This window comes from Anomalospiza imberbis, chromosome 4, assembly GCF_031753505.1.
Source record: "Anomalospiza imberbis isolate Cuckoo-Finch-1a 21T00152 chromosome 4, ASM3175350v1, whole genome shotgun sequence".
NCBI classification, from domain to species: Eukaryota; Metazoa; Chordata; class Aves; order Passeriformes; family Viduidae; genus Anomalospiza; species Anomalospiza imberbis.
Genome location: NC_089684.1, coordinates 26,579,183 through 26,605,546, shown reverse-complemented (window position 1 = coordinate 26,605,546; position 26,364 = coordinate 26,579,183). Strand labels below are relative to the sequence as shown.

At 37.5% G+C, this 26,364-nt stretch overlaps 1 protein-coding gene across 13 annotated transcripts in view; it reads left to right on the top strand.

Annotated features, from left to right (window-relative positions):
* Positions 1 to 26,364, top strand: part of CCSER1 (coiled-coil serine rich protein 1) — a 627,741-nt gene that overhangs the window by 288,684 nt on the left and 312,693 nt on the right. Inside the window, exon 7 of one of the 13 annotated variants that reach the window (XM_068187586.1) lies at positions 10,952 to 10,987. The exons of the other annotated variants lie outside the window; for them this stretch is intronic. Coding sequence (XP_068043687.1) covers positions 10,952 to 10,972 — 21 coding nt within the window. The 3' untranslated portion in view covers positions 10,973 to 10,987. Of the gene's footprint in view, positions 1 to 10,951; positions 10,988 to 26,364 lie in introns of those variants that run through there. 13 annotated transcript variants of the gene reach the window in all.

The window sequence follows — 26,364 nt, the reverse complement described above, 5'->3', positions numbered from 1 at the left end:
ATTATCATTAGAAAGAAGACTTACTTACCCTCTTTTCTCATTTTGTTCTAAAGAATATAGAGTTCAGTTCCATTCAGGCTATTGATCAATGATCAACAAAAGAGTAAAGTCAGAATTTGTCTGCAAAAAGTACCACAGAAATTTGATGCAGATATGTAAGTAGGTAGTTACTTATCACAGAATGACTAGGTTGGAAGAGACCCTCAAGACCATAGAGTCCAACTCATGCTCTTAACACCTCAACTAAACCCTGGTACTGAGTGCCACATCCAGTCTTTTTTAAAACACATCCAGGGATGGTGACTCCACCACCTCCCCAGGCAGACCATTCCAGTAGTTTATCACCCTTTCTGTAAAAAACTTTTTCCTAATATCCTACCTATATTTCCCTTGGTGCACCTTGAGACTCGGTTCTCTGGTTCTGTCAGTTGCTTCTTGGAGAAAGAGACCAACCCCCACCTGCCTACAGCCACCTTCAGGAAGCTGTAGAGAATAATAAGGTCACTTCTGAGTCTCCTTTATATAAAGGAATATCTACTGGCCTGCCAATAAATTATTTAAATCTAAACTTCTTTCCATCAAATTAAATGCAAAGCACCAAATCTGTCTCTTGAGATATAATTCAATTACATTCAAAGAGTTTAATTAAATAATTACTGTTAACTTTGATTGCATCTGTTTTTTCTTATTGTTATCAGATGTAGCTTCAAGAAGTATTTCAAGTTTCTGAATTGTGTTAAAATAAAGGAACGTATATTTTTGGCTTATATATGGCATATGTTGAAGTCTGCAAAACATAGTTTAAACATGTATGTGCATTAGTGTGTGTAAATGGGTATATTAACATGCATTAACCATATGTGTGTATGCAAAATTATTAATGTTCTTAAAAATTATGGCAAAGAGCAATGTGATATTGCTTGCACAGTGGGTATATTAGAAAATCCTATTTTGGCTCCAAGTGCATTATCCATTTTAAGAGGGTAAATTTGCAACTGGGAGTATTACTAAACTTACTTTTATTACATACTTGTGTTTGAATTATGTAGGCATATTTTGATTCAAGCATGTGCCCTGCCAAATGGCTGGTGAAGTTTGCCAGTCATGTGGAAAAGCAAAAATCTCAATTTGATTAGGTACTGACAGATATTTACATATATATTTCACCATTTCCAAATATGTTCATATAGCTGTAAGCACTTCTATTTTTATAAAGCTAACTCTTACTGATCCTGCAGAACTGTTAATGATCCAGATTCAAAGAAACTTCAATCATTTAAGAGCGACTTGGGAATGTTGTTGCTGAAGTGCTAAACTGGAGTCTAGCAAATGCTGTCTGTTACGAGGTTGCCAGAATGCTGTCCTTGCTCATACAAGGTCTGGCTCAAGGCTGGAAACTGTCTTCATCTCTGTGCACTCAAGGGTGTCTTTTGTATGTGTTTTTGTGGTTGTGTATGCTGAATGTCAGTAAAACCAGGTATCCTCAACCGTCCCACTGATTTTTAGCAGGCAGCCATAGCAAGTGGGAGCAGCAGCACCTCCTTTTCACAACAGCAGTGGGGGAGGGGTGTTGGATTATGGTAGAGAAGGATTATGTTCTTCTTGCACCTGAGTAAATTCAGATCCACATCTGGCAATTGGGCAAGCAGCTCATGAAGGCAGAAGGTAAATGCTTCTCTGTTTCTTCTTCCAATATTGTGCCTCTGTGCAGAAATGTATCTAAGATGAATTGTCTTGGGGAGAGAGGAAAAATCAACAAGCATTATAGGAGTATCAGTGAGTGTGATTTGCATTGGTCTTTGTTCAACACTTGTCTAGAAAAGGAAGGGTCTTTTTTTCTTTTTTTCCCCAATTGGATCCCCGGACTATCTCTGTATTTAATGCAGTGCTTTTTTAATGAAAATTATGTTCTTGGGAATGACTAACACATCAAGAAGAGTTACATAATGCTGAAGTAATTTAAAGCATTGCAGAAATTATTTTGGATCACTGTGCCAGTCTAATGTGGAAAGCAGACAGCTGGCTTTAAGTAAAATGTTAATATATTGGTATTGGAAGTTAACAAGCCTTCTTCAGTCACTTGAATAACAAAAAGACAAGAAATACCACAGAAATCAAGTTCTTTGAAGAGGAGTTGAAAGTTCTCTGTTTCCTAAGCAGGGATCTTGGAAAATGTTATTTTGGTCTGCCTGGCCTTTCGGTTTTTCCCTTGGCACTTAGCAAACTGCAGGTCATGTATTATGAACATAGTCTAATACCAAAGTCAGGATCTTGGCTTCATTAACTTCCACCTAAGGAGAGATGCCTCTAGCTGATATGCTCATTCATTTGGCAGTTTCATCAATTCTGGGAGAATTACTGCTTTTTCTTCTGGCCTGAAGCACTGAAATTGAATATCTGGTTTTTAAAGAAGTGAAAAATATCGCATAATTTGCAGTTTTTGTATTAGCCAGCAGAAACCTTGTCATAGCCTTTGTTTTGATGTAATAGTGATATACAGGTTTTAGAAAATGGGCAGCATACAACTTGGCATTTTCAGGATCAGTTGCCCCCTTCTTTGTAATCCTTATAAGCTTCTCCATGATCAACTGTGAATCTCTAGAGCACTTTCTATTCCCCAAATACACACTACTTTTGTGGCCAGGTTGTATGAAGACTGTCTGGAAACCATCTTGCAATGCATTAATTCCAAATGCAGTATGGTCTGCCCGTGGAATTTCTAGGAGTGCTTGGCATCAAGAAGAACTGAAAAGAAGCAGAAAGCCTCGCTTTATAGTCTGCCTCCTGTGCTAAAACCTGCGATTTGAAGCTCATGATTCCTCTTACTAAGCTGATGTGCCCTGCCACGGGAACTTTTGTAGTCCACAATTCCTAGGAGTGCTTTTTATGGAAGTATTTGTTCCTATTTTATTGATTTCCCCCTCCTATTATAAAGCAGATCAGTGTAAAAATAATTTCTTGCATGTTTTTTGTCACTCAAAGCCACCGGCAGCAGCTTGACTCCTTCCTTCCTTCACTCCTTCACACTTTTTTCCCTCTTTTGTTCCCATAACCTAGAGGCATTTTCTTTTCTAATATATAGTTTTTCCCCCTACTGTCAATCTTTGATTATATTATTGATCATGGTTGTTAAGGTCACTCTCCACCAAATATTGACATGAATAAGTGGGTATAGATGTCCACTTAAAAAGACTCCTATGTTGCAGAAAGAAAATTTTGTTTTCTTCTGTTGGAAAATTGTGCCTTTGCTCCAAGTAAGTTTCTGGTGAAGAAATAAGGTGTTTTCTTCAAGTGAGTTAAGAAATGTTTGGGGAATTTGCACAATTGATAATTAATACTGCTCCACAGTTAGAGCATATTTAGATGTCTTTAAAAAAGTAGCTTAATTATAATTCCATCCTTCATTTTACGATCTTCTTTACAGGACATAGGCTTTAGTATTGTCAGTTTAAAAGTCAGAGAGAATGAAAGCTGACCTGCCTAAGACTTGGGCTTTATTGCTGTAGCCAGTAAATACTGGGAAGTCTTCCAGATGTATTGTACTTGAACAGAACAATTAAAAATAATAAACATAAGCTATATGCCTTAAGATGTACAATATGTAGCAGAAATATGGCAATAACAGATTTATGTGCAGAAGCTGGATTTTAAATGTGTTGGGAATGTGCTTATGTAAAAGAAAAATTAAGTGTAATTTTCATTATTCTTTTAAGGCAGAGTCAAGGCCATGTCGTATTATACATTAGCTTGGTCCCATTATTTGTTGGTATATGACTTATGGAAGTTATATGGCATGCAGCTGCATTTTGTCATGCATTTTGATGATGTATTATTTTAATGTTGGAAAGTGCAGGATTATTTTACTCATTATTAAAACAATGAATTTCTGAAATTAGACAGAATTTAAAAGCCTTCATTCATTTTTTTTTGCATTGTTTTAGTTAACTACTTGAGGGCCTGATCTTTTCATTCTATTATTATAGACTCCTGTAGTAATGTTGTGGTTCAGTATACAGTCAGTCCTTGTTGCCTCTCCAGTGACTCTAGCAAAGGAGCCTTGTAAACATGCGTTTGAGGGGCTGAGTTCTAAAAGTAGTTTTCAAGACTGATTTTATGAAGTATGCTGGTGGAAATTAGTTCAGTTGGTGAGTTATGAAGGTACACATTTATACTTTGATTCAAATGTCATCATTTTAATGTTTAGTTTTCACACATTATGCTTCTTAAATAGTGCCTTTAATTTTCATTTTTCATGAGAAGCAGTGTCTCAAGTCTTTGGAATTTTACCTGTATTATTTTTATGTTCCTCTTTACAATATCAAGTTGTCAGTCGATTTCACTCATGCACAGTCAGCCATCTGTCCAGATACTCTCCCTTGGATTGATGCTCAATATTGCATCCACTTTGGTCATAGTTCCTTTCAAATATTATTTTGTTGTTATCTGCTGTGTAGCTGATGGTGAAAGCAGACACCTGTCGTTTGTAGCTTTGTCAAAGAGCTTTCCAAATAAAGAGGGCCTCTTCTAATCTTTGCACAGCAAATCAGAATTTATTCAGCTCTGCAGGTTCCTAATGCTGATTTTTTTGTCATGGTGCAATATTCTTTTGTGTTAACCTTGGCTGACTGCCAGTTGTCCACCAAGCCACTCTTGGTCCCCCTCCATGGACATGCCAGGGATGGACATGCATTGAAAAGTTCATGGATACAAATAACGGCAAGGAGATATATTTCTTAATTACTGAAGGGGACAAAACAGGCTTGGTTAATTCCTTTTTTTTCATTGCCAGTTAATTGTAAAAGACTAGTATAGTAAGAAACATTGAAAAACTAAGAGCACCTTGGCCCTACCCTTCCCTTATTCACAGGCTCAGAGTCCTCTCACCTCTTCCTGTTCCCCCCATGCACAAGCCCTGAATGATGCAGGGAATGGGGAATAGGGGTCATGATCAGTTCATAATGCTTCATCTCTGCTTCTCCTTTCTCCCCATGTTCTTCCCTTTCTCCAGCATGGGGTCCCTCCTCAAGGATATACAGTCCTTCACAAAATTTTCTATCCTGGGTCCTTCTCGGCAGCTGCAGTGCTTCAAGAATTGCTTCAGCATGGGTTCCGGTCATAGAGTTCAGTCCTGCAAGAGTGGAGTGCTCAGTGTGGACTCTCCACAGGCTTCAGCTTCCTTCAGGGAACTTCCACATAGTCCAGTGTGGACTGCAGGTGCAAGTCTGCTCTGATGTGAACCTCCATGGGCTGCAGGGGCACAGCTGCTTTGCCAAGGGCTTCACCACAGGGTGTAGGGCAATCTCTGTTCCTGTACCTGGAGCACCTCTTGTCCCTCCTTCTGCACTGATGTTGGTGTCTGTAGAGCTGTTTATCTCAGATATTCTCACTCTTTCCAGATGCTGCACAGCCTTTTTTACTCTTTCCTAAATCTGTTATCCTAGACGTGCCACTACCATTGCTGATGGGTTCAGCTGTGGGCAGCAGTGGGTCCGTCTGAGAGCTGGCCGGCATTGGCTCTTCTTCTCACAGAACCCCCCTTAAAGTGCCCTTCTACTAAAACCTGGCCATGTACTCCCAGTACAAATATTAAAAATTGGGATGTATGGTGTAGGGAAATAAAGTCTTAATATCAGTATTAACAGCTATACATAACTGGGAACCAAGCTGTTTAATTAAAAGAATCAATGCTCTTCTTCCTTCTGGAAGCCTGTGTTTTCATAAGGAACTTTGTTGCAAGGCAGAAAATTTCTGAAACTTGGTTTCATTTCTTCTAATTTGCCTTTCTCTCCAGAGCTTTCTCCTCTTCCATAGGAATTTATTGTATAGTTTTGCGTTTAAGGACTTAATTTACACAGTTTGTTCTGAGCTTGTATCATGAGTATCCCTAAATATGAGAAAGGGATGGAATGGCTTGTGTAAATCATCAGACTGACTGCTCCCAACTGTGGGCTTTTATTGAATTTGGTATGGCACTCCTTGTGTGTGCATGTGTATGCTGAATTGTACTGCATTTATTCCTGATAAACTAGTGTCACATGTAGAGTGGCAAATTTTAATTAAAGAGAAGTTCATAAATGGCTTTAACATCACTGAGAAAGGAGCTTTTTAATGAGATATATCTGTTAAAAATCTCTGAGTGAAAGCATCTGTCCCAAATATTTGTACTTTTCATTTGCATCAAAGACACCTAAAACTTTATTTGATTTGCCTCTTGGGCCATCCTTGGAATTCAAAACAAATAATAAATGCTTTAGACCAGCATCAGCAATTGAAAGTACTGAAGAGAGAGCCTCAGGACATCAGAACTTTCCATAATGAAAACTATTTGCTTTTATTTTTTCTCTTTGTGCCCTTACATTTTTCAGACCTACTTGTGTCATGTTAAGAAGTCAGTAGAGTTTGTGGTTTTTATATATTGTAGTGTCTTTGTGTAAGTCTTTATTTGGGCTCTTTGGATTGGTTCTGCTCTAATGGTTAAGTACTGCTACTGTCTAAACAAAGAGGGATTTTTAAAAAATCTGAACTGCTTGTGAATAAGAACAGAGTATGAGAAAAGGCTCTGCTATATCCATGACACAGAATGCTGGGAACAGGGCTCTGACTGTCGTCAGGGAGAGGAGAACAGAAGTTTTACAATTTACAAGAAACAGGTGCTGGAGAAGAGACTGCCAAGCCCTGGGAAGAGCCATGCAGGAAGTCATGCCAAAGTCTGACAGAATTGTGCAATATTAATTTGGAAAGAGCTTAGGCTAACTAATCACCCTCTTCAAGTTAAGGCTGCACACTTCATGTTAGCTTTACAAGTATCTGGATTTGCTGAGATGAGAATCAGCATGGTCCTCCTTTACTGCTTATAGGATTATGTCTTTGAGTTTGGGAGCTCAAAATTTGTCACTCTTTAAAACTTCTTCACCGTATGTGGTGCAGAAAAATGCAACCTATCATTCATCATTCCCTAACTGCTTGTTTTGCAAGCTGCTTTGTGAGCTGAGCAGGAGATGAAGGGTCATAGTGCTTTATAGTCCCTTCCTTTTGGTTCTTTATGCTCCATGACAATTCAGAGGTAGATATCAGTGTTTTAGTTTTTCCATTCAGAGAGTGCCAACAATAATTTTAGTTACTGCTTTAAAATTTTGAAAATTCAATACAAAGCATCCCAATATCTTACAGAAGACTCTAATGCCATGTGGAGATAGTAGGATATGAAAGTATATTATCATCATAGTACCTAGTTAGCATGTACTGCTGCTGTATTTCTCTTTTTTTCCACCCAGCTTTATGGAGTTTGCTTTAATTCTCTTTTACTATTTCTTAATTTAGCCTGTAACCTCTGTGAAATAAGTAGTTTTCAGAATGCAAGTGTTTATGTTGCAATGATGTGTTTGCATTGCTCTTATTTTGCTTCATAAGCTCTTTCTTTTGTGGTCTGTGAGCAAGTGAATAAAAGTCAGTAAGGGTGAAAAAAGGTTGTGTGAGTGAAGCTCTGATTTGAGACACTGGCAAGCAGAAGATTAGTATTGCATCAGCAATGAGGCCTTTGATTTTTGGGCCATTTCTTTGCTCCTTTGCATCATAGACCTTTGTCAAAATGAATTAATTGGTATTTGGTTTAATTATCACAGTGATTTATCAAAATATGTGTCTATGCTATTGTCTTTATCCATAGCAGAGCAAGTGGGGTAAGGGGTGTTGGTTTTGAGTCTGAAAGGCTTGCACAAATCAGTAAGTGCTGGTTAGCAAAGCAGCAGAATGAAGGTGTTTGCTCAATCAGTTTCAGCAGAAGCAGCTATTACTCAGTTTATTTGAGTTGATCTGCACTGATGAGGATAATAACCAGTTTGGCATACTCTCTTTGTTTCTCTCTGGCACTAGCCAAAAGTGCTTGAATAACGTGATTGATACTTGAGCCTAAATCTTAATTTAGTAAATCTGAAGGGCCTGGAGGAATCAGTCAAAGCAGAGAGACTTGCAGATCTTTGGGCTTTGTTTGCTGCTAAACTTGCTCTCTTTACAAATAATTGTTCCCTGCAATTTGTATAGGGAAAAATATTAGAGCATCAAAAACTCTTCTGAAACCTGTGATTTGTGTTGGTTCACTTGAGGCTGCTTGCTTTGAAGGCTTACTGTACTAACTTGGATGTTTTTCCCCTTGACCTCTTTTGGTTCTGAAGAAATCCCCATAACTTCTAAGAAGCATGCAAAAAAATAAAGGAAAAGTTACACAATACACATACTTCCATTTTAATTCCAGACTGCTGTTAATGCTTTAACAGTTTCTTTCATTCCCTGTAGTTATCACTAAGGGGGCAGTTCATCGGGAATGCTTTTTGCTGAAGTGGAATTGTAATTTCAAGGCAGTGAACTATAAACTTAAAAAAGATCAACTTAAAAACTGTTGATTAGTATTCTGCACATCTGTTATATAGACCAGTTTACAGACATCTGCACTTAAAAATACATATGCATCATGTGCATAAAGGCTGTATATTTTAGCCTAATCTTCACAGATTCAAGGCTGATGGTTAGAGAGGCAGTATGCAGTGTTAATCAGATGAAATGCCATTGCCATGACTGTGCTGGTACCAGTAACCATTTCTAGCCTCCTTTGCAGTGAGTGGAGCCATGGCTTTAGCATACCTGTTACTCACAGACTGAATGCTTACATGTTGCTAAGTCTGCCTATGCAAACAAGCACATAAACCACCTCAGTGTGTGTGGTCTGTCTGTAGCTGCCTCCATCCATCTCCATCACTTTGCTGGTGCAGGCTTCCTTTCAGTGCTCCTGCATCTTGGCCTCTTCTCATTGATGCTTCCAGAAAGCTGGTCACTTTGGATGAAAAATTACTGTATCAAGTGAAGCTTGCTTTTCAGCCAGCACAGAGCTGAGTTACTGAGCCTGCAGTCTCATTCTCTGCCTTCAGATCAACAGACAAGGCTTGGTAGCAACCCCTTTCATCTTGAAAAGGAATCATAGGTAATCTCTCTAGTGTATTAGAACAAGGGAAGAACATTCATGGTGTTGAATAAACAAGCCTGCTCATAATTGCTGAGTAATGTTAAACTGTAATAAGAAAGCTTTATAGTAGTTTTGTGTTTTCACATATTAATCTATGTTTTGTGAGATCTTTTGAGTCTTTATTTTGCCCACATTTTGAGACTGAAGAACATTATCAGATAGTTGAGGTATCTTAACTTTCAAACACTTTTTTATTTGTGTAATGATGGCCTTGTAGGAAAAGAGCAGCAGAATTAGGACAAAAGTACTCTGTTTGCTGCAGTTGATCTGAGGGTCATCAGTAGTAAGGCACAGGGGAACTTCAGTGCATGGCTGCCTTTTCCTGGGCTGCCTTTCAAACTAAAAGCAACTTTGGTGTTTTGCCATGCCAACCCACAGGAGCTGTAGCACGTCATCTTCAGAGAATTTCCTCCCAAGTTTCCAGATGTGCATCAGAAAATATATTATATATCCCACCATATAAGGACTGATAACTCTGCTAGCAAGATACAATGGGCACATTTTGCTTCCAATGACCTGTACATGTCATATGCAATTCTCAGGATTTTCCTGCATCTCCTGCCTGCTCTCACAGCACTTGCCCACATGTCTATGATTGTCAGCTACATCAGCAGTCAGGAAGCACAACTGAATTGTCAACAGTTTGACAGTTTGAACCTGATGGAATGACTATCCTGAATATTTTCCTCATAAGTAGATGTTGCATCTGGTATGTGCTACTACAATTCTAGGTGATAAAGACCACATGTCAGACCATATAATCTAGGTGTGTGGTGTCTTAAAATTTCATTTTAAGGTTTTTTTTTTTTTTTTTTTTTTTTTTTTTTTTTTTTTTTTTTTGCGTGTCCATGGATTCCACTTTATGGGTCAGATCAAGTGGAAGTTTCTTTATTTCCTGGTAGAAATTGGTTTGTGTGGTACAGCAAATGGACAGTTTCCTCCCACTGACAGCTCACAGATATTCCCTTATGGATTCAGTAGAACACAATAGAATTTCAGTAGTGCAATGAACTAAGTATTTTGGGTTTTGTTTTGTTGGGGTAGTGTTCTAGGTAGACTGTGAACATTTTCCCAGGAAATGTGAAAAAAGTGTAGTGAAATTGTAGTTTTAAGTGGTTTTATACCTCAGCAATATTTCCTGAGAGAAAAGTCACTTCTTCAGTTCAAGGCTGTTTTCAGAACTAAATATAAAAGACCTACAGAGAAGGGGGGGTGCATGAAAGCTTAGAAGAAAAGGTCAGAGGAATTGTTTAAAATGAAAAACATTTGGCAGGCTGCCTGTAGGTGTCATTACAAACTGTCTTGTCTGCACCCGGAGGCCTAATCTTGGAAACAATAAAGTCCAGACATGTGAGTAACTTTAATTGTGTGCCTGCCAAATCAGTAAGACAAATGGAAATCTTTCAGCATTTGTAAGATCTTTAGTTTACATGTTTCCCCTTCAGCTTTTGAAACAAAACCATGTAGATCAACCATGGTAACTTGTCGAATTTAAGTTTAGTGTTATATTGCAGACAATGAAGAACTCTTTTACATGATATTTGCAGGTGTTTTTGGTTTTTTTTTTTATTTTTATTTTGTTTTGTTTTGTGCTCTTACTAGGTTTATTTTATTAAATACATCAATAACTATCATGGTTTCTACTTTCCATTTCCTTCTTGGATAGACTTCTTGATCTTAAATTGACATTTCACTTCTTTTTGGGATTTAGAGAAAATACTGTCTTCCAGGCCCATATGTGTTACAAACTAGGTGGTTTGCATATAATATCAGTGCATTATATGAGAGGAAAAACCAACGGTGAGCTCTTCTGGGAAAAGAAGTCAGTCTAATTACCTGGTTAATTGAATTTTTATTTCACTGTATATTGCACTGGGCACTGCAAAGTATCCCACAAGACATCACAGTTTATCTCTATTTTCATCTGTCTCATAGAGTGCTCCTGCAGGAAAGTAAAACCACTTATTTTGCTCAGTTTAAACATCGTTGGAGGGTGAAGCATAAGTACTTGAGTATGTGTGTTGAGGATGGATGGATAGATAGACAGAGACATAACCATAGTTTTTGTTTTTTCTTGGTGAAAAATATTGTTGATCAAGGTGAAGAATGCTTGCATTAATATATCCTGTTGTAATATAGTTTGGTTTGGTTTTATTTGTATTAATTTGTAAGCACATGAAATGATTTTATCCTTTATACTGGCTAGTGTCTCAGACTGATTTAAGAGCTTAATTTTTATTTTATTTTGCCATTTTTTTGTTATTTTGTTTTCAGATCTAGGACTACTATGGTTACACGCAAAAGCCGTATTAGAATGGACACATGAAATTGTACAAGAAATCTGTTAATGGGATAGGAATAGCAAGACTTCTTTTTCCTGTATGGGTTGTTTTCATTTTATTTTTTGGCCTCAGATTGTGTTTTGTGTATCACATAGGGAAACTGAAGAAGTCCATTCCTGGAACAAACCAAGTATTGAGGGTGCTGTGTTGCTTTATGGCTTTGAGTTCTTTGCCCCCTTTAGAGAAAAGAAATTGGGCAATACTTTTTTCTACTTCACTATTCTATAGAATTGCTTTCCTTTGTAACTTCCCTCGGGCTTTATGTTTAGGCCATATCAAGATCCTCACTTGTTCTCCTTCTTCAGTCTCCCCACTTGTCCCAGTCAGATCCTATATTTTGATTAGCTTTCTATAGAAAGCATACTGCAAGTGTTTTCTCCTACTTGTTCTCCCTAGCCTCTTCATGCCTTCTCTGTCACAACACAATCCTGTTTCAATGTCTTCTATAGTAACTGCAGATAACCCTGGGACAACTTTTATAGGCTTCTTTCAGATTTATGGAGAATCCTGCACTTAGACTTCTGCTTCTCCTATCAGCTTTTCCTTAAGTCCATCCTTCATTCCTTCACTTAAAAACCTTTGCTCCATTCCCCCTGTTTCAGACCTGCCAACCACATATGTCAGGATGTTCTTCTTCAAGTCTTGTCCTTTTTGGCATCACTGAGTGTTTGTCTCTCCTGCTTCGGACTCTAGAGTGGTTTCAGCAGTAGAGAATGCCCTGGCTCTCTCACCAGCACATTGTCTGATGCCATCAATCACATCAGTGTCCTTTTCTACTTCATTCACACCTCACTGAATTATCTCATCTGACTACATTAATCTGTCAAACAAAAGGTTAACTTGGCGATTTCATAATCTTCTACAGCCAATTCTTGTTTTGTTGAAAGTAAATCTGAATGGGCTCAGAGATAAACCCCCTGTATTAGCCGCATGTAATTGCTCTGATATCAATCCATCCTAACTTTACCTTGCAATGTACTTCTGGAATTAATTATGTGCAGTGCTCTGGAATCAATTACACCATTAGGATGCCATTGTATTTGGCTTCCTGAATTTTCACCTCTTACAAAAAATGTGCCAATAAAATAGTTTAGTTCTCAATTCTGGGTGATTCTTCATGTCAGGAGCACATCACAGCAAGCTGTTCAGGCATCAGCTGAACTGATAAAAATATAAGAAAGATTATTTTATTAAGTTTTTGCATCCTGAAATGTATTATTTGTCTTTCATAAAATAAAATATGTAAAATATACAGAATTAGTAATGAAGGTCAGATACAAAATTTGTTGTTGATGGTATACCACTGAGATGTTTTTCAGGAGCTGTGTTAGTGACACAATCCTTTAGTAAGCAGTAAAGTCTTTTTTGGTTCTTTTCATGTCAGAGAAATTTTCTTTTGAAGGCTTCCCTTCCCTTCTCCAAGTTTCTGTTGCTCAGTGGAAATTAACTGCAACTGATGTTGCTTTTTATGGAAGTCCCCGTATGTGGTGTGCAAGTGGATTTGCACAAAACCCACACATCAGAGTGCTGACTGAAACTACTGGAGTAGAGTAAATTGCCAGATAGTGCTGTCCCATTGTTTGTAAAGTCTTCTGTTGACATTTAACTGGGTGAAGGTCATGTCACATGAGACTTTAGTTATATCAAATGCTACTCTGCATGTATGCATTATTGTAGAACTGAATAGGTAGTGAATTATACAACTTGTTCCAAAGAAGTGTTTCAGCCCCTGTGCAATTATGCTCCTAAGTTTTGGATGGGCTAGTGGCAATATATTCTTTGTAAATGCCATTGGGATAGATAATTAGTGAAAATTAAAACTCCTCAAGTACTTTATCCTACACCAGGACTGTAGGTCACTGCAGGATCACTGAAGGTGTGAAACAGAAAGAGACATCTGCACATTGGTCAAATTCCTGCTAATGCCACTTTTCAAATGCAGTGATGATTCACTGTGTGAAAATGGTCTTCTGTATCCCCTAGCAACCAGAAACAAAATGTCTCTGTTCTTGTGTGTTGGCCTTCAAAAACACATATGAGAAGTGATTTGTTTTCATAAGACAATCATGCAGTATTAGAATCCTGCTCCCACCCATTCTTCATCAAGAATAAACACAAAGTAGACAATTCATTCTAGCTCTCGATTGAGTTGTAAGGCAAGTATTTTTTTGAGAGGTGTGTGGTTTTTTTCAGATTTGTTCTTTGACTTTTCAATGCATGAAAAATAATACTATACCTTATGCAAATTACTGCTAGTATTTAATATACTCTTGAAATCTGAGATGTGACTTTTGTCCTCAATTTCTGAGACTTCTATAGAAACACAGTATTTTATTATTTTTCACTCAGCATGCTGTTGAATTTTATTCTTTAGTATGTTTAGGATAAAAAAACCTGAGACTCCATATTTCACAAAACATGTAAAAATAAGGAATGTTTTCTTTAAACATAATATATCAAATGAGTGGTGTATCTTTGTGTAGGCAGTTGAAATTCAGCAAGTCAAGTGCTGAAAAGATTGTGTCAAAATAAGCACAAAAGACATAAGTTCCTTTTTTCAGGCTTGTTTTTCAGCAATCACACCCTTTTCTCTTTCTTCACAGCATCTAGCAATTGATGCTATTTTTAGAAATTATTCTGATAATCACTCAGCAAACCTTAGGCTGAATTGTTGAAAATACTGTACTCTTAGCTGGAGAATTGCATGATGATGTACAAAAGGCTTTGACCTTATCATATCTCCAGTTTCCCTATTTTGCTTTATAAATGTAAAGCACGGGGGGGGAAATTGGGTTTTATCCAGAGGAGGTGCTTATTGCACAGTTACAATTTGCATTTACAGAGCAGTGGGTCTCTTCCAGTTTTAAAATAGCTTGGTTGTATTTCAAACTAGCAATTGTGTGAAGAGTTTTCTTGTGTAAAGTTAGATCAGAACAGATCATTCTCTGTTTATGTTCATGTCCTGACTAACTGCAGTAGTAGCTCCCTGAGTGCACAATCAATGGGGGAGAATATTCTTCAGTCCTGGTAGAATTGGCTGGCTTTGGCTTACAGATTAATTTAGCCTTGCTTATACAAGTAGTATAAGATAAAGGTTAAATTTGTGTACCTGAGGCACAAATTCAAATGAGAAGCAGCTGAAGAAAAACATGTTTCTCTTGAAAAATATTTAAATTATCATAAGAATTGAAATTTGAATTCATTTTATACTATAAAGCATTAATCAGCTTTATTTATAAATAAATTCAAATTAGACTGCATAAGTGATCATACTGCTTGAAATAGAAAATAAAGTTATCAATGCTATTTTGATGTTCATGCATTTCTGCATTTTTACATTTTTTCCCTGCATAATTTTTCCTTGTATTTTTCCACTGCTGTTGATTCCATAAATTGAACTTTATTATTCACTATTTCAGGCCCCATTTATCTATGACACTCCAAGGCAGTACCCTTCATCTCCTTGAAAGGGCTTGCAGAACAGGAACATCAGTAACTTAAGTTTGTGACTGTTGGGCATATGTCACTGCTGCATAAATCTGTTGAAGGCCTGTACTTGTCTTTTTCAAGATTTGGAATTCTGTGATACCTCTGTTCAAGAAACAGAAAAAATCAAACCCTTTAAAGGTCATCTAGTCCAGTCTCCTGCAATGAGTTGAAGGGACATCGTCCACTAGATTGTGGTGCTCAGAGCTCAATCCAACCTGACCTTCACTGTTTGCAGGGATGGGGCACCACCCCAGTGAAACCTGTTCCAGTGGCTCACCACCTGCCCCGTTAACAACTTCTTCCTTATATCTAAGCTAAATCAACTCTCTTTTAGTTTAAAACCATTACCACTTGTCTTATTGCAACAGCCCCTGCTTAAGTCTGTCCCCATTTTTCTTACAGACCTTTAGGTAGCAGCATTTCAAGTCCTGGAAGGCTGCTACTTCCAGAAGGGAGTCTTCCTGGAGCTTCTCTAGGCTGAACAAACCCACTTCTCCTTTCTGTTTTATGTTGCTTCATTCCTGGCCTGTGTTGCTATCAGGGCTTGTCCCAGTCCAGGTGCAGCACCTTGGATGTGGCCTTCTTGAACCGCATGAGGTTCCCGTGGGCCCACTTCTCGAGGTCCCTTTGGATGGCATCCTGTCCTTCCAGTGTGTCTATCACACCTTGCAGCTTGGATCCTAGTGGCATTTAAAAAACACTAGTGACATTGTGAAAACAAGCTACTTCTGTTTTAGGAAACTTGCAGTAAACAGATGGAAATTAATAGTATTAATGGTGTATTTGGTGTGATTTTGTAAAAATCCTCTGGAAAATGTATACCTGCAAGTAGCTTCCTTGAACATAGTACTTTTAGTCCAGGTATCTGCCTAAAACCTTTTTAAAGCATTCAATGAGAATCCTATGAGAATTTTCATTTTCCTTCAGGAAAACCATACTTTAATGATGAGGGTTTTCTGTTGGATTTTTTGCTTGCATCTATCAAAAAGCTACAATATGGCTTTTCTTTTTTTTTTTTTAGCAAACAAATGAAAGGCGATGTAAAAGTAATTTGTGTTCATTGTTAATATCTTGTTTTTGAAAGCCATTAGTAAAAGTTGCAAATTCTTATTTTTTAAAAATGTGTATTAATGGGGTTTTGTTTGATATAAGATTTTCCAGAGCTCCTGGTACTGAGTTCAATGTCTCTGCTTAGGAGAAGGATTAAAACTGCTTCTGGGCAGCTGTCCATTGCCCTTCAATACAGGAACAATTTAGACTTTATAATATTGAAGAGTAATCAGAGCTGAGTGAAAGAAATGGAGGCAATAGGCTAGAAATGATTGAAACCTGGCAGCAGAATTTTTGTCTGATCATGTGGGCAGCTTCCAGACCCTTTGCAATATCCCAGTGCTGCAATATGAGTCCTGTATGTTAAAAAAAATACGGTGAAGCTTTTAAAGGCCATCATCATGGCCTGATTGATGCAGGACTTTGGGCAAAAAGGTCTGTGGCCATTAACTGAAAGTTACAATAAAATAGATGGGCATGGACGATATTGATTTTAGTATTTTCTCAATATTGGTTCCTTCTGTTGAAAATGCAGTGTTCCACAAGTATCTTTTTGCATCTTCGGTGTATGTGCCTAAAGTTTCTTATATTTTATCTGTTTCCTGTATTCCAGTGCAAAAAACATCTGCCTTTGCTCTCAGGCAACCTCCTTTTCAAGATTCTTCTTTGTATGCGAAATCTGATGCAGCCATAGTAAATTGCCTCAACTTTGAGGCATGACAAAACAGACTGGTGAAATGTTTGCGCTGAACTTTCCACTTCTGAAATGTTGAGACCAGCAGTAGGACAAGAGCTAGAATTCAACAGGAATAATTGTGAGCCGGGCTTTTCACACCAGATCTGCTGGTGGACATCATTTACACCCAGGGTATTTCTGCTACCTTGATCTCTCAGGGGATCACACATAAAGTGATTTTGGATGTCAGTTTTTTTTGGAGTTCTTGAGGCTTGTAGGAAGAAGATGGGGAACCAGCTTTTGCTTATCAGTGGGATGGCAGCAGTGACAACCACAGGGCCTCTGTGCAGCAGCCAGGAGGTGTTGGCACCTGCCGGCACCTCTATGGTGCCGAGCAGGGAAAGATCCAACGACTCTGCCAAGGAAAGCTTCTGTTTTTACCACAACTGAGCCTGCAGAGACTCTTGTAAGCAGTGGCAGCTGCTGAGAGCTAAAATCACAGTGGTGGAAGTGAGGGGAAAAGGAGCAGATGAAAGTAACTTGCTGCAGCCGTGCAGAGAGGCTGCCATCAGATAAGCCAGGGTGCCAACTGCTCCATGGCATAATGTGAGTATGGATAAACTCCTAGCCTGTAGCACAAGCCTAGGAGTTTGTTAACGTGTCTTCTCATTTCCTTTCTCTCCTGCTGATTTATTTTTGTAGTTTTACTAAAGCTGTTTCAAGGAACACTGATTTATCACATGGTGACTGAGCTGGCACCTTAACCTTGCTTTGTGAAATTACAGAACTAGAAAAAAAGAATAAAATGTATTAATACAGTAGTGGAGATCTCTGTAACAATTCCTCCAAAGAAAACAGACAGTATTATTATTTTTAAATTATTTTTCATTTGAAAGGCTCTTTATATTTTATTGTAGTTAAATGAATGTGAAAGGTGTGTTCAATTTTTCACCCTGGTTTCCCTATTAATGTTGAAGGGTAGGAAGAAATTATGCTCATTTGTATTCCTGGACATAATATAAATGAAAAATGAATATTTTATTGCTAATGACTTTATAAAATGCTATTCAGATATCTCAGCAAATTTAGTATATAATTCTGTCGCAAAACACAAAAATAAAAAAATGCTCAGCTGAGGGCTCTAAAAATAACAATAATAATTTTAATGCAATTCCTAAGTACTAGCACAGCAGCTTTTAACTCCTCTATTCCTTTGCAAATGGTGTTCGTTTCTCGAACAGATAGGCCTCCCCAGACTTCACAGAGCTTGAGGCTGAGAAATTGTGTCAAAATAAAGGGTTTTTGTAGCAAAATCTTCAACTTTTTCACACACTCATTATTTGACCATCTTCACTGTGTATGTATCTTCTCAGTAGAAAACTAATTGTATAGCAGCTACAGAAGGATTCCTTAAGTCGATTTTGTGTGTATTTTTGTATCTAAGTATATACATATACACTGTATTTACTTTAGATGTATTAGATATATTTTAATATACGAATTAGCCTCTTTACAGACTGAAAGGGATGGATGTTGGCCAAAGGAAGGGGAGAAGGTAGAGAAGGTGGGAATACTTTCAGGTTCAGATGGATGACACAACGGGGTGGTGATGGAATGGGTGCAGGAGTGGGAGAAATGGGAATAGGAGATGCTGTGCAAGTAAATTAAAAGGTAAGAAAGAGCAGACAGTCTTGAAGGCCGTCTTGGGGTGCTGCTGGATGAGAGTTGGACATGATCTGGCAATGGGCACTCACAGCCCAGAAAGCCAAACATGTCCTTGGCTGCATCCAAAGCAGTGTGGGCAGCAGGGGAGGGGGGGGATTCTTCCTCTCTGCTCTGCTGTGGTGAGACCCTACCTGCAGGGCTGCATCAGCTCTGGGGTCCCAGAACAGGAAGATCTTGTTTAGCACTGGAAAGTAGAAAGGAGAACAAGTGGAGCTGGAAGGACCGGAGAGCTTACTGCAGCTGGCGTAGTTTCTGCTGAACCTTCTGACAGGGTGGGAGAGGAAGTTCCTGTTGTGCCTTACCCTTAATCCTTCCCTTAATAATGAAAGCTGCTGTGTTAAGGTGAGAACTCAGCATAACATGTTTTTACAAAATCAAGGAATTTTTGTTCTGCCTTGACCAACTCCACTGTGGAATCTGTTTGTTAAACTAAAAAGTGGGCTTAGCATTCTAGAAACTGTCTGTGGTAATCAGAATTTCTACATTTCAGAAGATGAAATATTGCCTTGTATATATATATATATATATATATATATATATATATATATATATATACACCACATAAATTCAACTTTCAAATGTCATTAAAGAACATTACTATTGAAAACACTGTGAAGCAAATAACAGCAAAACTCACTAATTTTTTACCATTTGCTTCTATCAACATTATACAGAAGAAGTGCTGCAGTCAGGAAAAACGTATTTCAAATTGTAAAATGTCACTTGTTTCTTTTCATGTAGTGTGAAGAAAACACCCAGCCTGCTTCCTTGATTTAGTGGCAGATACTTACAGATGTTTAAACTGTTTCCTTTAAGCTGTTATTGGGTAATTCAAGATACATTTGAGAATGAAGCTACTGCATCTAAATAAGTTAAAATACCCTGTCAGGGGTGGTTCCATACTGAAATTGTAAAAACTCTTCTGAGAACTGATGAAGAAGTGAGAATAATTGCAATCACAACATTTAGGAAGTGCAAAATAGCTTGTTAAAACCTCAATGAAATGCATAGCAATTGAAGACATCTGAATGTTTTTTGGGAATCACAGAAAAATAAAACATAGCCTCAGATTAAAACACAGTTGTGAAACTCTGGCAAAGTTGTCCATGATGCTTACAAAGTAATATAAACTTAGAAAACAACTGGATAGTTTAGTAGAAAATTATTAATGGAAGTCAGGTTGGCTTCATTGCATTCAGATTGAAAAAATAAGTTGTGTCAATATTCTGAAACATTTTCCTCATTTAGATGAAAGCACTGTAAGTCAGGGAAACTGTAGTCAGTTAACTCATGAAAATATTGGAGGAGATACCACCTATATCCCTGTGTACTTATGGGCAAAGGGATATACTGGACAGTAAAGCATGTGTAGTTTTTGGATGCGAGTTTTGTATATGTTAAAATGTGTGCCTTAAAGAAAGATATTCATTAGCAGCAAGTACAAATAGATTTTTGTCTTGAAGGAATAATGTCTTTTGTAGACTAAAAAAAGACATTACATTGGCTGTAAGGTGATCACAAACATCTTTCAGAGCTTCATGGAGAACAGTGAATTTGAGCACATAGGAACTGTTGTGCTGAAACTGGCACCTAAATCCATGTCTGGCTTCAACAGTGGCTGTCTGTGAGTACTTCAGAAGTACTTGGAGAACAACCTGGTTTGGGGAGTATTTTTTCCCTAATCCATCAGGACAGTTGCTCCCCTATATCCAGCAGCAAATAAATGTATATTCTGTTTCTACTTTTTTCCTCTTTAATGTAATGGTAGTTGCATTTGTTTGTATCGATATCTGGTCCTTTTTAATTCCACCTTGTATCTTGGTCCCAGTATGTTACCTTAGGTAATGATGTATAACATGCCTGTGTAAGGAAGGGAGAGGAGTCAGTTCTGTTCTCTGATTTGACCCTTCTCAGTTTGATTAATTGATTAGTTCTGTTCTAAGTATTTTATCTGGAAGTGCAGGAAAACAATGGATCTCTATGCAGGGAAGATGTAGAAGTTTGAGAGAGCCCAGAGGTTCTCTGCTGATAGCCTCTTCTTTGAGTGGATGCCAACCAGACATTTTCTTTCAGATTCAGTTTATGACTGTGGTGTGGAGTATCAGTTAGCTACTGTGAGTGCTGTGATGCAGGCTTTGGAGAAAGTGTCTTTGTGACTAGAGTTAAAAAAACCCACACTCAACCTACTGTGAGAGACAACCATCTTTTTTTCTACAAAGCTGAAAGCAGTTTGAGGAAAAAAAAAATGTACATTTGAAAGATCTCCTGCAAGGAAAGAAAAGCAATTGAAATAGACAGCCTGCAGATTAAAATCCCTGGAGAGCACTTGGTTCTCTCAATTGTCTGCTGAAAGAGCAGAAAAAGCTGATTTTATATGATATTATTAGGGAGGAATATACAATAACAAAATGTCAAGGCTGGATAGTATAGTCAATGAAGTATGACAGAAACAATGGAAACTGAAGAGGGAGTAGAGTTTTGCTTAAGGAAATCGGTTCTCCACTGTGTTGTCAACAAAGCATTTGCATCTGTGAAAGCAGCCCCCTGGTTTTCATTAGGATAAAAATATGGCTGGAGTTGCATTTAATATCATGTGTCATGTTAGCAGTCCTAACTGAGAGAGTGACAGTCTCTGATGATCCCCCAGGTCTCCTCTCAAAGAGATGTTAACCCCAAAGTCATTGTCCAAATTAGTTTTGAAATTAGATTCTTCTTGAAATAGAAGTGAAGGGGATTTTTAGAGATTAACTTGCAGTGAATTTGCTGTTGGGAAGGTAGAAATGGTTTTCTCCTACATATTAATGGACTCTTCATGTAACCTCTCTGTGGCAGTAAGTTGTCTGACAAGGAAGCTTGTGTCTCTGTTTATTAAGAGTTGTGTGGAGGAAAGCAGAGAGAAAAGACAGACTTGGAGGATGAGCAAGATAAAATCCAGGTGAAGATAAAGAGCGGAAAGGAAGACATATTTGCTGTTAAATAAATGCATTAGTTATGTAATGACATACATGTCATTGTAAGAAATGTGATATTTCTGTTCTTATAAAAACAGACCTTTTCCCCCACTTTCTATGCACTGAATTGTAAACCAGCAACCTCCCATTCTCAATAGTTCAGCTTTCTACTTTGTTTACAAATTTTAAAACCTTTATTGAGGTGTCGTCCTTGTCCTAGCTACCAACTTTTTTATGTTAAGGCATTTCATATTGCCATTTTAGAAACTGAAAAACAGATAATAATAGTAATTTGTGCTTTGTGCTTTGGTGTTCTTACACTTTTTCAATTAATATAAGGAGAAGAGAGGTAACTTGGTAAATTTAAATATTTGATTAAATTAAATTTATATTAAATATAAAACAGTGTAAAAATATAGTCTGAGTCTAAACTATTTCAAACACAGTAGCCCTTCAACAAACTGTGTACGCTTTATGTTACTCGCTGTTTATGGGCTTTATAATTGATTTAGCCTAATTAGAAGGTTGAAAGAGCTTCTTTTCAGCTATTTTTTCCAAGTGGAAATAAATAACAGTCAACAAAATATTCTTCCTACTAACCCCTCCTTGATGGAAGAAAAATATGCTAAGTATTAAAGGGACTTCCTGAAAACTCAGACTCTTGTAAAAAAAAAAAAAAAAAAAAAAACCAAAAAACAAAAACCAACAGTACTGAACGTACAAATACTGCTAAGTGACAGATCAGTATCTTATCTTTTATAAGGTGGAATTTCCCAACTTCCCCAGGTGATTGGCTTTGCTTAGATTGTGAGAGGAATCAGGACTAATCTGTATGCCTGTATACTAATTGTTGATTGAGAATCAGTAGGTAATTGAACCACTGAAACCTTGCCCGGCCGTCTGTACCTCATGGAGCATAAAAAGTGGTAGCAAGACACAGTAGCAGCTGTAATTTAAGCTTCACCTCTGCAACGGGAGCTACAATAACTCAGGTCAGATGCAAGACCTATGCAGCCTTCCTAGCTATGGGAGCAGTAAACTCCAGGCAAATACTGGAAAATAATACTTAAATGTCTCAGCTGTTAATTGCATGCATTAGTAATTAGTAAGATACTTAACTGTATTTTCTAAGGAAGGAGGTATGACATGGATTTATAAACACCTGAATTGTATCCATAGATACTACAAAACACATTTTAAGGAGGCTCTCGCTCTGTTCTTAGTGAGAGTGATCGGAGATGTTGGGGGACGTTACTCAAACCCTATAGAGGGAGGGAGGTGAAAGCTTTTTTTGTGTATCTACTATTTTCTTTAATCTAAACCAATTTTCATATTTCCAACCTCAGTTGTTTATAGAAGATTTATTTGAAGGAAGTGTATATGTATGAGCAAAACCTCTTCATGACATTAAATAATTCAGAAATTACAGAAATCAGAGCACTCCAAAAGTATGTAAGAGAGCATGGCACACCCTGGATGAATAACTGGATGATTCTGTCTTTGTTTTTAACCTCCCTTCATAGCTTTGAGCAAATTACTTTACCTTCTTTTTCACTTCCATGGATAAAATGGGATAATGATATTTAAGTACAATATTTCATAAAAATGCAGTGCAGACCCATTAATAAATCCATTTGCAGGTCTTTGATTACTTCAGTATATCAAAATGTCACTACTGAGCTTGCTGACTGCACTTATTTAATTTCCTAGTTCTACTCAACTTCTAGATTATAAAATGATATTTTCTGACATAACTTATGATACAACTAAAACGATCACTCTGAAAGTCACTTCAACACTCATCCACTACCCCTTAGACAAAGCTATAAAGTACACAGATTGTCTTTCTTCAGTTATTATAAAGATTTATTGGATCTCTAGCTCTAATATCCACTGAAGGTTTTCTCTGTCAGTATTAACTCCTTAGATCAATAAATTGTGATACTGGTCTCCTGAGAAGTCAGTGTCTGCCAGCTGCCATTGCAATGTTTACCCCTGTTAAAAAGCAGTTGTAGCAAAGTAAATTGTCTTCTGTCGGTAGATGGTCCTTATTTTATGGCACAATTAACAAAGGCTGACAGGCTACCTCCTAATGAACATCAGATTAAAGGCAAGGGTTTATAGCAAGAAAAATCTGAATTTATGCTTTCATTTATAGAAGAGTTGCTGAAGACTGGAAGATGATGCTTCAAAAGAAGCAGTCCTTTTCAAAGGAGCATGTTTTTAACACTGTGCACATGCCTTATCTTCTGTGTTGCTGGAGAACCACTGACTACATTCTCTAATCTGCTGTTAGACAGTTTACATTGTTATGTAGGTTTGTGAAATGTTCTGCTTTGAAGAAGGTACAGACAAGTGGAATAAAACAAAACCAAGCCTGTAACTACTTTAAAACAGCTCTAGAAACAGCTCCTTTCACTTCCATCTAGCTCAAATGATGAGAATTTGTCCTCAAACAGGATCCTGACCTTGGATCTCCAAAATGGATGTAGCAATGGGAAAAGTTTGTTCTCTTTGACTTTTTTCTTCCTTTGCCTCATTATCAGGAAACTTCCTGATCACAGTTGTAACATTACTCTCCAAGGATAAATGATTAGCATGGCCTATCAGTGACTCCAAGGTACCTGTTCAACTGCACAATAAGGATGATGTATATTTAGACTGATTCTAGAAATTAGAATAAAACTTGAGTGTTGATCTTTGCAATCATGGAAGAGTTATTGACTCTTCTAATATAGACTCTTTTTCTCATTCTAATAATGTGAGTTTTCTGGATATTAGCAGACTGTTCCAAACAAAAAAAAAATGGCCTAAAAGAATTGAGAGAAATGCTCACTAGGTTGTTTTTTTTTTTTTTGTTTGTTTTTTTTTTTTTTTTTTTGGCATGGGCAAGATGGTATTTTTCTAAACTGTTGTTCTGAGAAATACTTGAATTGTTTGATATTCAGATATTTTGAAAATGTAGTTTAAGTAATTAAAGCTGTGCAAATTTTCTGCCCTCTGGTAAACTGAGAGTTTTCCAGTGGCACGTGGAAAAGGCTCAGTCAACAAAACCCATTTTGCTTGTGCATTTTGTGCATTAAAAACACATATTAAAATGATAGTTGCTCAGCAAAGTACTGCAAAATCAGATGTCATAATTTTGCCTAATAATTTGAATTAAGATACAAATTAGGTTTATTTAGCATTTGCGATGACGTACAATATATAATTATAGCCCAATGGTATAGCATCTTCTGGTTAATTTATAACGAAAACCTATCAAGTTTTTGCTGGATTTGAAGTGAGTGGCTGCTTTTACGAGTACACAATTGATTTAGACAACATCAAATAAAAAAAGTCCCCACTGAGTAAATTCCTCACAGTGATATTTTTTTGTTGTTAATATATATGGGGAGCTTTAGACTGCAAAGTGTGATTATGATAAAGACACCACAGAGAGCAAATTTTAAGTAGGGAGTGTGGTGTTGTTTGAAATTCTTAGTATATTGCTTCAGGAAGGCAAGCTATCAACATCTTTCATCGCAGTGATTAGTGTAAGGGTTTGGGTTTTTTAATAGCTCAAGAAACAACCCTTTTGGTGCTGTCTCACTCAGTTCTCCCCTATAATAAACTGTGTTAGTGTCACTGGGTTTAATTAATTTACACAGGCACAGATAGTGCTCTGCTTTCCTTAGAGAGGAAAATTACTGAAGGTGTTGGAGGGGCCACTGAGAGTATGTATATGTGGACAGCTCTAAGCTCTTCTGCCAGTGGTCCTGTCTGGCCAGACTCAAATTATTTTCAGTCCAGAAGCCAGGTAGTCGTAGTGCCCCTCCTAACACCCCCCTCTCTCCCCTCAACAGCTCTTTTAGTTCAGGCATGGCGCCACATCAGTGTGACACTGGACCTGGCCTGGCTCCTGTCCAGTCATCATGGAAGAGAAGATGTTTTTCTGAGGCCATCCTCTGGATGTGCCCTGAGATGTTTTGTGACAACACCAGCATCATCCTCAGGGCTATTAAACTTTCCTTGGATTCCAGCTATCCCTGAACAACATGCAGCTCACTCTTTGCAAATTTTCCTAGTGATGCTCTTTCAGTGCTTAAAGATGGGTCTGCTCTCCTGCACACTTCTAATTACAAATTAGGACATTGGATTTGGTTTGGAACTCAGATACTTGATACCCCCCCAGTGTTTTTTTTTTTTTTTTTTTTTTTTTTTTCCTATTCTATGTAAATTAAAAGGTGAATTGTCTTCTGCTGAGATGGTGGCATTTGAGGCAAAACATTTCCACAGAAGTTCCAGTTTTGTCTGCACTCTGTGTTTTATGTAGAACAGCTAAGTTTCACTTCATTTTGTAAATATTACTGGCCAGTTTTCTTGATGATAAGTGCAGGAGTCCAAGTTAAAATTTGTAATGTTTCTGAATACAATGGATTCTACAGACCTACTGGCTTTCTGACATGCTTCAATCTCTCTTTATTCCTCAACATCATCTCTTTGTTCTGCAGGTTATAAATTACCTGTCTCTTTCTTACGATCCAACTACCATAGCCCCCTTCTTTCTCATTTACTTGCATCCCTATTATTTAGCAAGTAACAGCTGTCTTTTCTTTCAGAAAAGAACTGTAACTGTAGTGTAACTGATAGGTGTCTAATTTAAGTCACATTTTCCCAGTGGGTGTTAACTTTGAAGTATCTGTGCCCTGTTTTGGATTTGACACAGGGATTTCGTAACCAAAATTTTGTCTTTTTTCATCCCTTACCAGTTGGCTGAGTAAAATGCTGTGTCTCTCCATAAATGTCTCCTGATGAATGAGCTGTTAGAAATTACTGGGTGGAGCAGTGTGCTTCATTTAATGAATTTGGGTTTATCAAAAGTCTTAGAGTAGATTCGTAGCAATGCAAAAGCAGGTGTTGAGTTAGACAAGTGCACACACTGAATTTATTAATTCATTCTGCATTGCAGTGCTACATTGTGAAGAGGAATGACTGCTAGGCCATGCAAACTTTTTTTTTTTTTTTATTATTCTTAATTTCTGTTTTACTGGTGGTCATGGTGGATTTTTTTTTCATTTTAGCACTTTCATTTTTCTAAGAAGTAGCATTATTGTAGTTTTCTCCAGAACAATT